The sequence below is a fragment of the Taudactylus pleione genome, unplaced genomic scaffold (assembly GCF_031769625.1).
Source record: "Taudactylus pleione unplaced genomic scaffold, aTauple2 ptg000715l, whole genome shotgun sequence".
Lineage (NCBI taxonomy): Eukaryota > Metazoa > Chordata > Amphibia > Anura > Myobatrachidae > Taudactylus > Taudactylus pleione.
In genome coordinates, this window is record NW_028285117.1 from 834085 (window position 1) to 846241 (window position 12157).

The 12157-nt window shown below is 45.2% G+C and overlaps 1 protein-coding gene across 1 annotated transcript in view; it reads left to right on the forward strand.

Annotated features, from left to right (window-relative positions):
• The window catches only part of LOC148477427 (vomeronasal type-2 receptor 26-like), a 44364-nt gene extending 38446 nt beyond the window's left edge, over positions 1-5918 (forward strand). Inside the window, exons 5-6 of the mRNA XM_088456769.1 lie at positions 3395-3518; positions 5011-5918. Of these exons, the coding sequence (XP_088312895.1) occupies positions 3395-3518; positions 5011-5918 (1032 nt within the window). The remainder of the gene's footprint in view (positions 1-3394; positions 3519-5010) is intronic.
• Positions 5919-12157: the final 6239 nt, after the last annotated feature.

Genomic DNA, 12157 nt, shown 5'->3' on the forward strand with positions numbered 1-12157 from the left:
ATCATAAGTCCTGTACTCGTCCATCACACAGGGTAATACATGAAGCCCCACCACCTGCTGTCATTTGTTATACAGGGCATGACTGGACGGGGTGGTCTGCTTGTATTAACTGGCATCAATAGTCCTGTTCTTGTCCATCACAGGATAATATATGAAGCCCCATCACCTGCTGTCATGAGTTATACAGGGCATGACTGGAGGGGGTGGTCTGCCTGTATCTCCTGGCATCAAAATACCTTGCATGCCTACTGGAAATGTAGCATCTTAGTCACATGGAAAAAAAAACATGCATAAATATAATTTGCCAGGGGACAGCATTCTGCATCATTATGTCTGGTAGTGGTACACATAGTCATGCTAATTGTTGCAGTACCTTGTGTTCCAATTAAATAACTGTTATTGTAACATACAGGTCTAACAACTATGATTACCTATGAAAGTTGATTATTTTAAGACTAACCTTAAATGTAAGTCAGCATTGATGTCAGATTGCTGTCCAGAAAGTGAATGGAAAATAAAATAGCAAAAGGTGAGGTTTTTTTTTGCTGACCTCTAACACATGAGAATGTTTTTGGAAGTTCTTGGTGGCTCTAGCTAAATTCTAACCTAACAAAATGGTCAGATATTATAATTGAAAGTATCTTTCAGTTTAATAATGAGTTTACAAGTTTTTGTTGTAGTACCAGAAAAAAACACCTTATTAAAGTAAATTTCTTGCACAACAGCTAATCATGTGTTTTCTGATGTCGGACATGATATAGTAAGCTAATTATTTTCTCATCACAGACTGCTGGAGACAAGGTTTTACTAACCATCTCTGATGGTGCTGGACCCTGCGTGCTGCTCCTATAAGTTGGCATCCCAATTTGATATCCTATATGCAGCTGACATCTCTCTCACTGCAATAGGAGTAAGCACACGGTTCTTTATGAGTGTGGTCAGTTGACTGCTGACATGTATCTTGGCACAATATTTCATTTTCTAAAGCTCTTTTTCCACATCTCTCCAGTTGATGACCACACCTATTCAATGGCTGGTCACACCCATTCAGTGGGCCCCTTAATTGCATTTCCCTGGAGGGCTCTTCAGGCCTCAGCCCAACACTGAGCCTGCTGTCTGTGCCTGACTTCTCATAGGCCCACATTAGTTTATATCTTATTGGTCAAGGGAACCATCTCTTCATGCAGGATGTTATGCTAAGAGGTTTTCTAGCTGATTTATTTTTCTTTTTAAACTATCTTTTGACAAAATTGCCAAAAGAAATGGGGCCGGATGTACTTAGCATGAAAATATGACCAAAACTCAGAAACTGATGATGTTTTCAGAATTTCTGCCTCATTTCCATATGTACCTAGCTCCGGAATGCAATACATTCTGGAGTTTTGATCCAGTGTGTAACACCATCTTTAGATAGCATTACCCGATAGAAGCCTATGGGCTTCTTATTGGGTTTCTTGTGAGAGGGAACCAATCAGATCCCTCCCAGAGTCCCCCACAATGGCACTCACTGTTCTTCGCATACACAGAGGGACTTCTGGGTAATAACCCGATAGCCCCTCTAGCATCTACCTATCACAAAGGACAAATGTGCCCCTTACACATTATGCCACACAGTAATGCCCCTTATACATTATGCACACAGTAATGCCCCTTACACGTTATACCACATAGTAATGCACCTTACACATTATGTCACACAGTAATGCACCTTACACATTATGCCACACAGTAATGCCCCATACCAAGCAACTATTACCTAAGCCTAATCTAGCAGCAGGACTAGATTAGGCTTAGGTAATAGTTGCTTGGTATGGGGCATTACTGTGTGGCATAGTGATTTTCTTTATTGTTCTTTAAGTTGATAAATGATTTTTAATGTCACCACCCCCTCCCCCTCCTCCACAGCTAATGCGAGCGGCCAGGATGATGGTTGCGATGGTCAAGACCATCACGGCCATTGGGCATCAAACAGAGCCAAAAGCTCTCCCACTGACATCACTTGTGATGTCAGTGGGGCCGCCCCCCCGCCTCTGTTTGGGCAGCCACCCCACCTCCCCGGCCCGCCCACCAAAGGGGGCATGCTGTCACTCAACATCGACAGCATGCCCCCTTTGGTGCGAGACCTGGAGTGGCGGATTGCCTGTCGCTATCCGGGTCTTGCGAATGCGCACGACGGAGCTGGCTCAGTCATGCGCATGCGCTCTAGGCCACCATCAACCCAGTTGCGAGCGCTCAGCGCTTGCGACTTGGTCTGAATCAGGCCCAGAGTTCCGGAGTGAGCTCTGAAGTTTGCAGAAAAGCTGCGGGCACCCGGCAGATGGAGATTGCGGCAGCCGGATCAGCCACAGAGGCCACTGCACTCTTTGGTGCAGCACTTACCACACCATCGTAGTTATTTCCCTGTTGGGCCTGATTCAGATCTGCACACAATCCGCATACAGTGCCGATATTCACATACTATAGTGTAGTTGAGTGAATTTTTGCAACGGCACATTTGCTTAAATTTCTGAAGACCTGTACAGTGCAAACGTTACACAAAGGACCTCATTCAGACCCGCTCGCTAGGGCACGATCGTTAACAAAGTAGCGTCATAGTACACGTCGCCTGCATGTATTTCAGCCAGCACTGATTGTGCTTGTGGCAGGCTAAGGCAACCCCAAGGGCTGCGAGCAGCTCCAATGGCTCTCAATGGTCCCGATGAATCCATCATTTCCCAGAGAAGACGTCTGCTGCGAGAGGCATGGGGTGTACTGTGCCGTAGCTTGCTAAAACATACTGGGCGTCCCTACGCGATGCAGTGCGAGCACTTCATTAAAATATCCGGCCCCTTTTTGCCAGAGAACAATCGCATCTTGCGAGCGGGTCTGAATGAGCTCCATAGTGTACGCACATAGGTGCTGCTGAAATAGAGATGGACAGTATCAGAAATGTGGTGGGGAAGTGATGGACGTTGCTGGATGGTGACTGGGTGGTGGATAGAGAGGCAGGCGGATTGTTATACGTAATATTATATATTAACACAATGTTATTACTAATATGTTCCTCCAGTCATTATGGCCTAGAACCTGTGTCTATTTGCCGATAATCTATTGATCTCATTTCCTATGATTAGCCCCTTTGGTGTTAAGGTCTTTAGTGTCATCATCCATTTAAGTTCTTCTTTGTTGATCAATTTGATATCATTCCCGCTCTCCCATGTTCACTTTTAACTTTGATTGCCATGAATTCTACTGTACGTCTCCTGCGCCACATTCATGTCGCTCTTTGTAATGTGCTAATAGATTGATCATATTGCTATGCAGCATAACCATAAAAAAAAGAAAAACTTGTGACAATTACATAAACAATATTAAAAAATAAAAAACTTTATTCATATTTGCCTCCCTGTATAAGATCCCCAGATCTCGGTGCAATGACAGATGTTCTCCTGGCTACAGAAAAGCTTCTAATGGAGGATTCCATGTCTGCTGCTATGACTGTGTCCCGTGTTCTGAGGGGGAGATGTCCAATGTTACAGGTAGGGATGTGTCACACACAGGAATAATCATCGTATGAGAGTAACTGAGGGAATGATTCAGAGGTGGACACTAGTCCCGTCACCAGTGTGTATCAGTACATAGTGGTACAGTGGCAATATGGCAAGGCCGCAGCCACTAGGACTTGTGGAAAGATGCCTACCTACAGCGTCTCCGATCGGTCGCTTGCGTACAAAGGTGCACCATAAGTCACACATCGATCCCACCATAGAACATCTGAGCAAGCCTATGGCTGCTCTGAATGCCTGTCGGAAGTAAGCCGCTGGAACCCATGCAGCTGCATACACAGATGCAGCTGCAGGCAAAGACACACTCACAAAACACTAAGGAGATGCCTGCATTTGTTTATTCACCCCCATTACCTCCCATAAACGCTCACTGACTGTCACTCTGCATCTAGACTCTTATTGCGACCACCATCGGTGATCAATCCTGGTGCATGTGCAGTCCTGATGCCTGGTGCATGTGCAGTCCTGATGCCTGGTGCATGTGCAGTCCTGATGCCAGGTGCATGTGCAGTTCTGGGACATGTGCAGTCTTGGTGCCTGGTGCATGTGCAGTTCTGGGACATGTGCTGTCATGGTGCATGTGCAGTCCTGGTGCCTGGTGCATGTGCAGTCCTGATGCCTGGTGCATATGCAGTCCTGATGCCTGGTGCATGTGCAGTCCTGATGCCTGGTGCATGGGCAGTCCTGATGCCTGGTGCATGGGCAGTCCTGATGCCTGGTACATGTGCAGTGCTGATGCCTGGTGCATGGGCAGTCCTGATGCCTGGTGCATTTGCAGTCCTGATGCCTGGTGCATGGGCAGTACTGATGCCTGGTGCATGTGCAGTCCTGGTGCCTGTGCAGTCCTGGTGCCTGGAGCATGTGCAGTCCTGGTGCCTGGTGTCTGTGCAGTCCTGGTGCCTGGTGCGCTAGATGCCATATTGTGGTTATGCCAAAAATGAGAACGGAATCCTGACAGTCAGAATCCCAACACCCATAAGGAAAGAAAGTAAGACTAACCCTAACCCCTAACCCTATCCTTCGACCCTAGTGCCTAAACCTAGCCTCCCCCTCCCCGCACCCTAACTCTAACACTCTCTCCCCGATGCCTAAACCTTACCTCCCTTTCCCCACATCCTAACCCTAACCTAGCACCCTAATCCTCCCCCTAACAAATGATACTTACCGGCAGATGCCGGTAGTCGGGATCTTGGTACCGGGATCTCAACGATGTCAGGATTTTGGTGCTAGTATTTCGCCCATCGGCATCCCGCATGCCGGGATGCTGACTACATCCGCCCAATGAAATATAATGTGTATATATTGTACAGCTCTACAGCTAAAATTCACATTGCTTAGAAAATGGATGAAGGCTGTATTTTGAAAAAAATATTCTGAATGTTGATGTTACAGTATTTAATTGTTTTATTATGAAGAGAAATACTGAGCACACAGATAATATGTTTTATTTTATATTCAATTACAGACAGTGAGAGCTGCCATAGATGTCCTGATGAAGAATGGCCAGATGAGAGAAAAGTGAGCTGTATTCCAAAATCGTACGACTTTCTGTCATATGAGAAGGACATTGTGGTGCTAATTTCTGCAGTAACAGCTTCATCTTTTTCTGCCATAACATTATTTATATTAGGGAACTTTATTTATTACTGGGACACTCCCATTGTGAAAGCCAATAATCGGGCTGTAAGCTTCATTCTCCTGGTCTCCATTTTGCTGAGCTTCCTCTCTGTGTTCTTCTTCCTCGGTCGGCCGGTGGATATAACCTGCAGGCTGAGACAGACATCATTTGGGATCTTCTTCTCCACAGCTGTCTCTTCTGTACTGGCCAAGACGGTCACTGTCTGCATTGCTTTCAAAGCCACCAAACCCGGCAGTCCCTGGAGGAAGTGGGTCACACTCAAAGTGTCTAATTATGTGGTTATTGTGTGCTCCTCTGTCCAAGCTCTGATCTGTGGTATCTGGCTGTCTGTTTCTCCTCCCTACCAGGAGTATGACCATCACTCCTATCAGGGAATGATCATCATTCAGTGTAATGAAGGCACAGTGATTGGGTTTTACTCTGTGTTGGGCTACATGGGGATCCTGGCGGCTGTGAGCTTTGTTCTGGCTTTCATGGTGAGGACATTACCGGACAGTTTTAATGAGGCCAAGTACATCACCTTCAGCATGCTGGTGTTCTGCAGTGTCTGGATTGCAATGATCCCGGCCTATCTGAGCACCAAAGGGAAAGACACGGTGGCTGTGGAGATATTCGCCATATTGTCCTCATGTGCTGGAGTTCTGGGCTGTATATTTTTCCCAAAAATGTATATTCTGCTTATAAAACCTGAATTGAATTCCAGAAAATTAATACTGGAAAACAACAATGTATAAAACATCACATACTAAACCATTATAATATGTAATAAAGTTTTTGTTTCATGAGCTTTGTTTCATTAAACTGAGTGGCATTGTCAGATGGTTTATGTAAATAAGTATAGATGCACCTCGAGCTATTAAAGTGATCTCCCCAGCTGTCCCCCTGAAAAGGGAAACAGTAACCTGTCCAACACACAGGGCAATGGCTGACGCTGTCCACAATGAAACTTCTAGAACAGTTACACAACTAACCTCCTTTTACTGTACATGTCATCCTATGTGTAAAACATTCTTATTAGAGATGAGCGGTTCGGTTTTTGAGAAAACCAAACTTAGAAGAACAGAGTCAAGACTCTTGCAATTCAGAACTCGGATTTAAAAAACGGATCTTGTGTGTTTTGCACTGCATTTAAGTTTTTGCCTCATGATTTTAGGTGCTGTGAGGTGGTCAAAATTGACTGGAAATTAATGTTATTGAGGTTAATAGTAAAGGAATAAAAACAGGACCAAGTTACATGATTTTAGCTGTTGTTTTAAATTTTTAAAGAAATCCAAAACCGCATCTGAACCAAAACACAACGATGATTTAGAACCAAAACATAGGGAACTGCGCACATCTCTAATTTTTATATGAAATTTCAAATACATTATTTAGAAACAAACATATATTCATCCTTCATCAACTCTCATACAGAACGTGACTGCTGGTCAGACATGATATAAGGGCAGATGAATTACATTTGTCACCACAAAAAATAAGGAATTATCAAAGACTGATGTACTGTATGAGAGAAAGTCAGAAACTCTATAAAGATTCTTACATTTTTATTTAAACAATATATGAACAATATAATAATCCTTATGACAAAATGGAAGTTTGACATGAACTCATAAGGCCAAGAAAAGCTATATACTGAGACCTGAATAATGCTAAAATATATAGCTATTTCAATGTTCTTAACCCGCGACTAAATGCCGGCCAAAAGTCCCCGCGGCATGGAGAATAGCTATTCAATTAAGTAGCTTTTGCCCACGCCATTAAATCGGGACTCGCATGCGTAAACTCACTGATTCTGCGAAAACTGCGGAATCGGTGTGTTTTTCCCTCGAGCGCAAAGCCGAATAGGCCATTTTTATGCGGATTTTACCTCGCACCTCCATGTAGCACGAGGTAAAGTCCAACTGTGGGGACTCGCGCATGGGGTCTTGGGGACTCCCACGCGAGGAATCCCCTCTAACTGAATCGGATCAGCGCGACAATTAGCCGCGGGGTGAACTCCCGCAGCTAATTGATTATGCCCCTATGTGTGTCTGACTGATTATACGGTGGCATGAAAAGAAATGTTTGCCCCTTTCCTGATTTCTCCTAGTTTTGCATAAACTCCTTATCGGCGGATAATGTGTGCAACCTTAAACATCTTATAACAACTTAACTAAAATAAAGAGACAGACCAAGTATATGCGATAAAAAGAAATGGTCAGCTTTATTTTTTTACAATCAGAGTATGGTGGAATAAGAAAGAACGGCCGGTAACCTGACGCCCCACTTGACTTAAGCAAGGATGTAATGCACTCACTGAAAAGGGCCTCTATCCCAATTCAAGTGTCAGAGTGATGTAAAACTTGCAAGGGCTGATATCCCTCTCTGGCAAGTTAGATGGTATCCAGCCCCCATCCCAACGCACTATTATTAGCCCACTCCGACGAGAGGTGCCGCTGACCCCAGTAGGGTAAAATCAGCCTAACCAGTGCATTGTAGGGGGGCGCACCGCCAATTACTGCAGCAAGGTGGACGCTTTATATAGACTGCCGTTCTTTCTCGCCACACATGTTCCAAATGGAAACATGCCCGCCACCATACCACCTAACAAACTAAACCTCCCAACACTAAAGTTATACTCTCAAGAAATAAAAATTGCCCCTCCTCCGTGAGGTGAACCCCGTCACTACAAAAAAGATGGGCATCTTGTACCCTAATTAGAGGGTGATGCACAACCAAACCTCCCATTTTCAAAACTCTCTTGGCAACCCATCTATTCAATCTCTTTCTGGCCTTGTCTAGCCCCACCACACTATACCTACACCTCCAGGAAAGCCTGGCAATAATGTCAGACCATAAAATCACACAATCTGGCCAAAGTCTGAGCTACTCACCTAAATCTCTGATAATAGAGTGCCGCAATTCGAGAGATGTCTGCTGGCACAAATCATTCCCACCCAGGTGAATCATCAAGGCTATAGGAGAACCGAAATTCTCTGCTGCCGTCTGTAGACAGGGCAATAACGATCCCCAACGCATACCTCTGCGTAGTAGCCACCTAACTCTATCCCACTGAGGGAAAACAGAAGCAAAGCGGGACTGCCCCGCCCAAAATATAAAGGAGTGACCGACAAACGAAATGGGCTTACAATACTGGATACCACCTGTGGCCGGAGGCTGACCACACATGTTTAAAATGTTTGCCATGGCGTTGAAAGGGTTAACCCCCTGTGCTGCGGCGCCATATTTAAAGAGTCAAAGGGCGCTAGGCGCCATGTTTAAATGTATTACTGGCTCTAGGTGCCGAGTGTTTAAACATAAAAACGTATTCAAGATGGTATGTGCAGCACTGAGCAAGGACATGTATTTAACATGTATGATTTTAAATGTAAAATGGTTTTAATGCACTTCTTGAATATGCCTGTATAAGACATGACCAGCTTGTGACTGTAGGAAACCAGATGCTAATTGTGATTGCCTAGCAGGAGGTCTGGTGAAGAGAAGAGAAACCGAAAGATTGCATAAGAAAAGAGGTGTTTTAAACCTCTAGGATGGGGGCCGGCATGTATGCAAATTACTTGTGGGAGTTAGCCTATGGCAAGCAGGGGCGGGTTTGTAACAGGAACATTATATAGTGGGATAAAAGTGTGGGCCAAAGCCTCTTTGTTCCAGATTCCTCCAGGACAGGGAAGTGCAATTTGTCAGTTGTCATTTTCCTTAATAAAACTCTCTTAGTGCTTCTCCTTCTTCTTCTCTTCTTCTCTCCTCCTTTTCCTTATTGTATTTAGTCTCTTTTCATTTACTTCATATCATTGCTTTTACTTTTCCTTTCTGTCCTCAATCACTGTCTTTTCTGATTTCTTGTTCTGCTGGGGGTGGGTGTAGCTATGTCCTGCCTAGTAATGAGCCTCCCCAGACCCTGGTCCCTGGCTCCACAGTGTCCCCATGTTATTAGGAGCTGCAGGTGTGGTTCCCTTATTGATAGTTCTATCCCCCCTCAGGCTGCTGCAGCAGCTTTGTGGAAGGTGTGCCAGTGCGGGGGAGGGGTGCTTCCCTTTAGTCCTTAATGCCCCTGGTCAATATTATCTTTGTGGCTGCAGTGGCCAGCACCATAGGCAAATGCAGGAGGGGTTTATGAGTGCCTTGCCTGAACCCCCCTCAGCCCACACCATGATGACTACAATAGAAATAGCATATAATACTAAAGTTGCATGTTTTTTAGGATCCCCTCAGTGTCACAAATGAAATAACTAGCACTACAGTCCCTGTTGATCTTTTAAATGTGTCAGCCAGTAGAAAAAGTTAAAAAGCCAGTAATGAATATTGTTGTGCACCAACTAGATCTGGAAAACATGCACTGTACGGGGTGCACTGATATGGATCACCTATTGGATCAATTATTAATACTGGATAATACACCATCCAGTACATAAGGGGACCAATCTGTGCATCTATGTCCAGGACAGAGCATGGTTTCTTTTTCTGCCCTCTCCCAGATTCCCCAACTTGCTCATATGATCTGTAAAGGAGCCGGCACATGAAATAAAAAGATTCAGCTCAGACAGGATGGCCCTACTTCTACATATAATTACTTACTGTGTTTGCTGGTCCTGTATATGCCAGAATTATATCATTCAGTACATTCGTATGATGTATTTTATAGATGGTCTAAGTGCTGATTATGCCCTCTTACTGATAGAAAACAGTTGCAGCAAACAGTGTCAGTATTATGCTGGGCATTGAGGTATCATTGGGGGAATAGAATGCTTTAGTGATGCGTTATATGACAGTAAGGGGTAATGGCTTTGACACTGCTTTATTTATCTATAGCACCTAAGATCTAGCTTTTATCTCCTTTGAATCATTATTATCAGCCAATAGAGGAGATTGTATTATATACTGTATTCTGAGCATTTAACTTACAAAATAGACAGAATACATGTGCTACAGTGAATTTCTACAGGGTGCACAGCTTATTATTGCAATCACTGCCCCAAGCAGCTATCACCGGGAAGCTCCATTCTCAGCTATGCTCCTACTTTGACAAATATACATTGCTGGAGGTCACGCAGCCTTCGCGTCCTGCCTATGAGGGGTACAACGCGTGCAAAGCAGCTAGTTCAGTTCGTCAGGGCTAACAGCAGGCGTCTGGGGAAAATGCTTCGCCTTTAATAATTCCACATTAAAATGTTGTTTTCGTCACCTCTGCTTGCGATGTGGTGGCAATCACCCAGTTGCCAAGTGTTTCAAGGGGGGTGCCCAGCAGCAGCCTGCACAGCCAGCAAAAGGCACAAGTGCTAAGTAAAGTTCCATCCCCTGTCCGTGTCACAGCGATAGCAAAATGGTTGAGTTGGTACCCGGTTCTGCAGGACGCAGAATTTTCGTTAAAAGGCTTCAGTTTTGGTTTTCGTTTACCTATTTGCAGGGATGTCGACACATATTCGCCTAGAAATTTGAAGTCTGCCTTTGAATTGCCTCACATTCTTAGGGAAAAAGTGGCTGGCGAGGTTAGCGCAGGCGCATTGCTGGGCCTTTTGCAGAACCCCCATTAGGGATCTTGTGAATTCCCCGGTGGGAGTGGTTCCCAAGAAAATTCCAGGAAAATAAGGGCTCATGCAACATCTGTCTTATCCGCCAGGCTCGTCAGTAAATTATGCCATACCAGTTGAGGTTTCCTCGGTGGTGTACCAGTCTTTTGACGATGCTTTGGACGTCATTAGGTGTTATGGTCCGGCGCACTGATGGCTAAGATAGATGTTGAGTCAGCTTTTCGTCTACTTCCTTTGCACCCAGAGTCATTCCAGTTTATGGGTTTTTAGCTTGGACAACGGATATTGCATAGACAAATGCTTGCCTATGGGGTGTTCGGTGTCCTGTGCGTTTTTCGAGCATTTTAGCACCTTCCTACACTGGTGCGCGGAATTTATTTATTTAATTTTTGCGGTAGTCATGGAATAGCCCACTATCTCGATGACTTTCTGTGTGTCGGCCCTTCCGGTTCAGGCAGATGCAGTTATCTTTTGTTTTCTTTACGAGCGCTGTTTTTTCATTTGGAGTTCCCGTTGCTGTGGACAAAACGGAGGGCCCTTCCCCTTGTCATTCCTGGGTATCGAGATCTGTACCTCGGTGGGTTCTTGTCGCATTCTCAAGTAATGCCATAGCGGAATGCACGGCTTCCAGTAGAATTACCCTGCGGCAGGCGCAATCCCTCCTGGGCCTGTAAAGTAATTCCAATGGGCAGAGCTTTTTCACGTAAATTGGAAAGGGCCACGGCTGGTGTCACTAACCGAGACATTTGCTACGTTTATCCTCAGAGATTAAGCAGGACCTCTCTGTCTGGGTCTCGTTTCTTCGGGATTTTAATGGCGTTCGGTTGTGGATGTCTCCAGCCGCTGACAATTTGCAGCTGCAGCTGTTCACCGACGCAGCAGGCACCACGGGGTTCGGATGTTACCTTGATGGCTCCTGGTGCGTTGGCCGTTGGCTGGAAGAATGGGTGGGAAAGGGTTTGACTAAGGACTTACTCCTTCTCAAACTCTTTCCCATAATGGTTTCCTTGGAAATCTGGGGGGAATGGTTATGCAATCGCAGCATCATTATCAGGTGTGACAACCTGGGCATGGTCCATGCGATACAATCAGCAACATGCGGCTTCCCTGCTGGTTTTGCGCTTGCTAGCGCAGCTGTGCTCACATGTTTGCGCTGTAACATCATGTTTAAGGCAAGACACGTTCCTGGGGTGGAGAATGAGATAGACGATGCGTTATCACGTTTCCAGTGGGTTAGGTCCCGATCTGTGGCCCTGGTGCTGACGTTGTGCTTTGCCCCTCTTATGTTTGGCAGGTGATCGAGCCGGCATGGAGGGCTAAGCAGAACAGTCTTTAGCCCCCTCCACGTTGCGAGCATATTGGCAGGCATGGAATGAATGGGAAGATTATTCCCGTAGCAGCAAACAGGCAGGTAAGAGTCAGCATCGTTCGATGCTTTCTTTTAT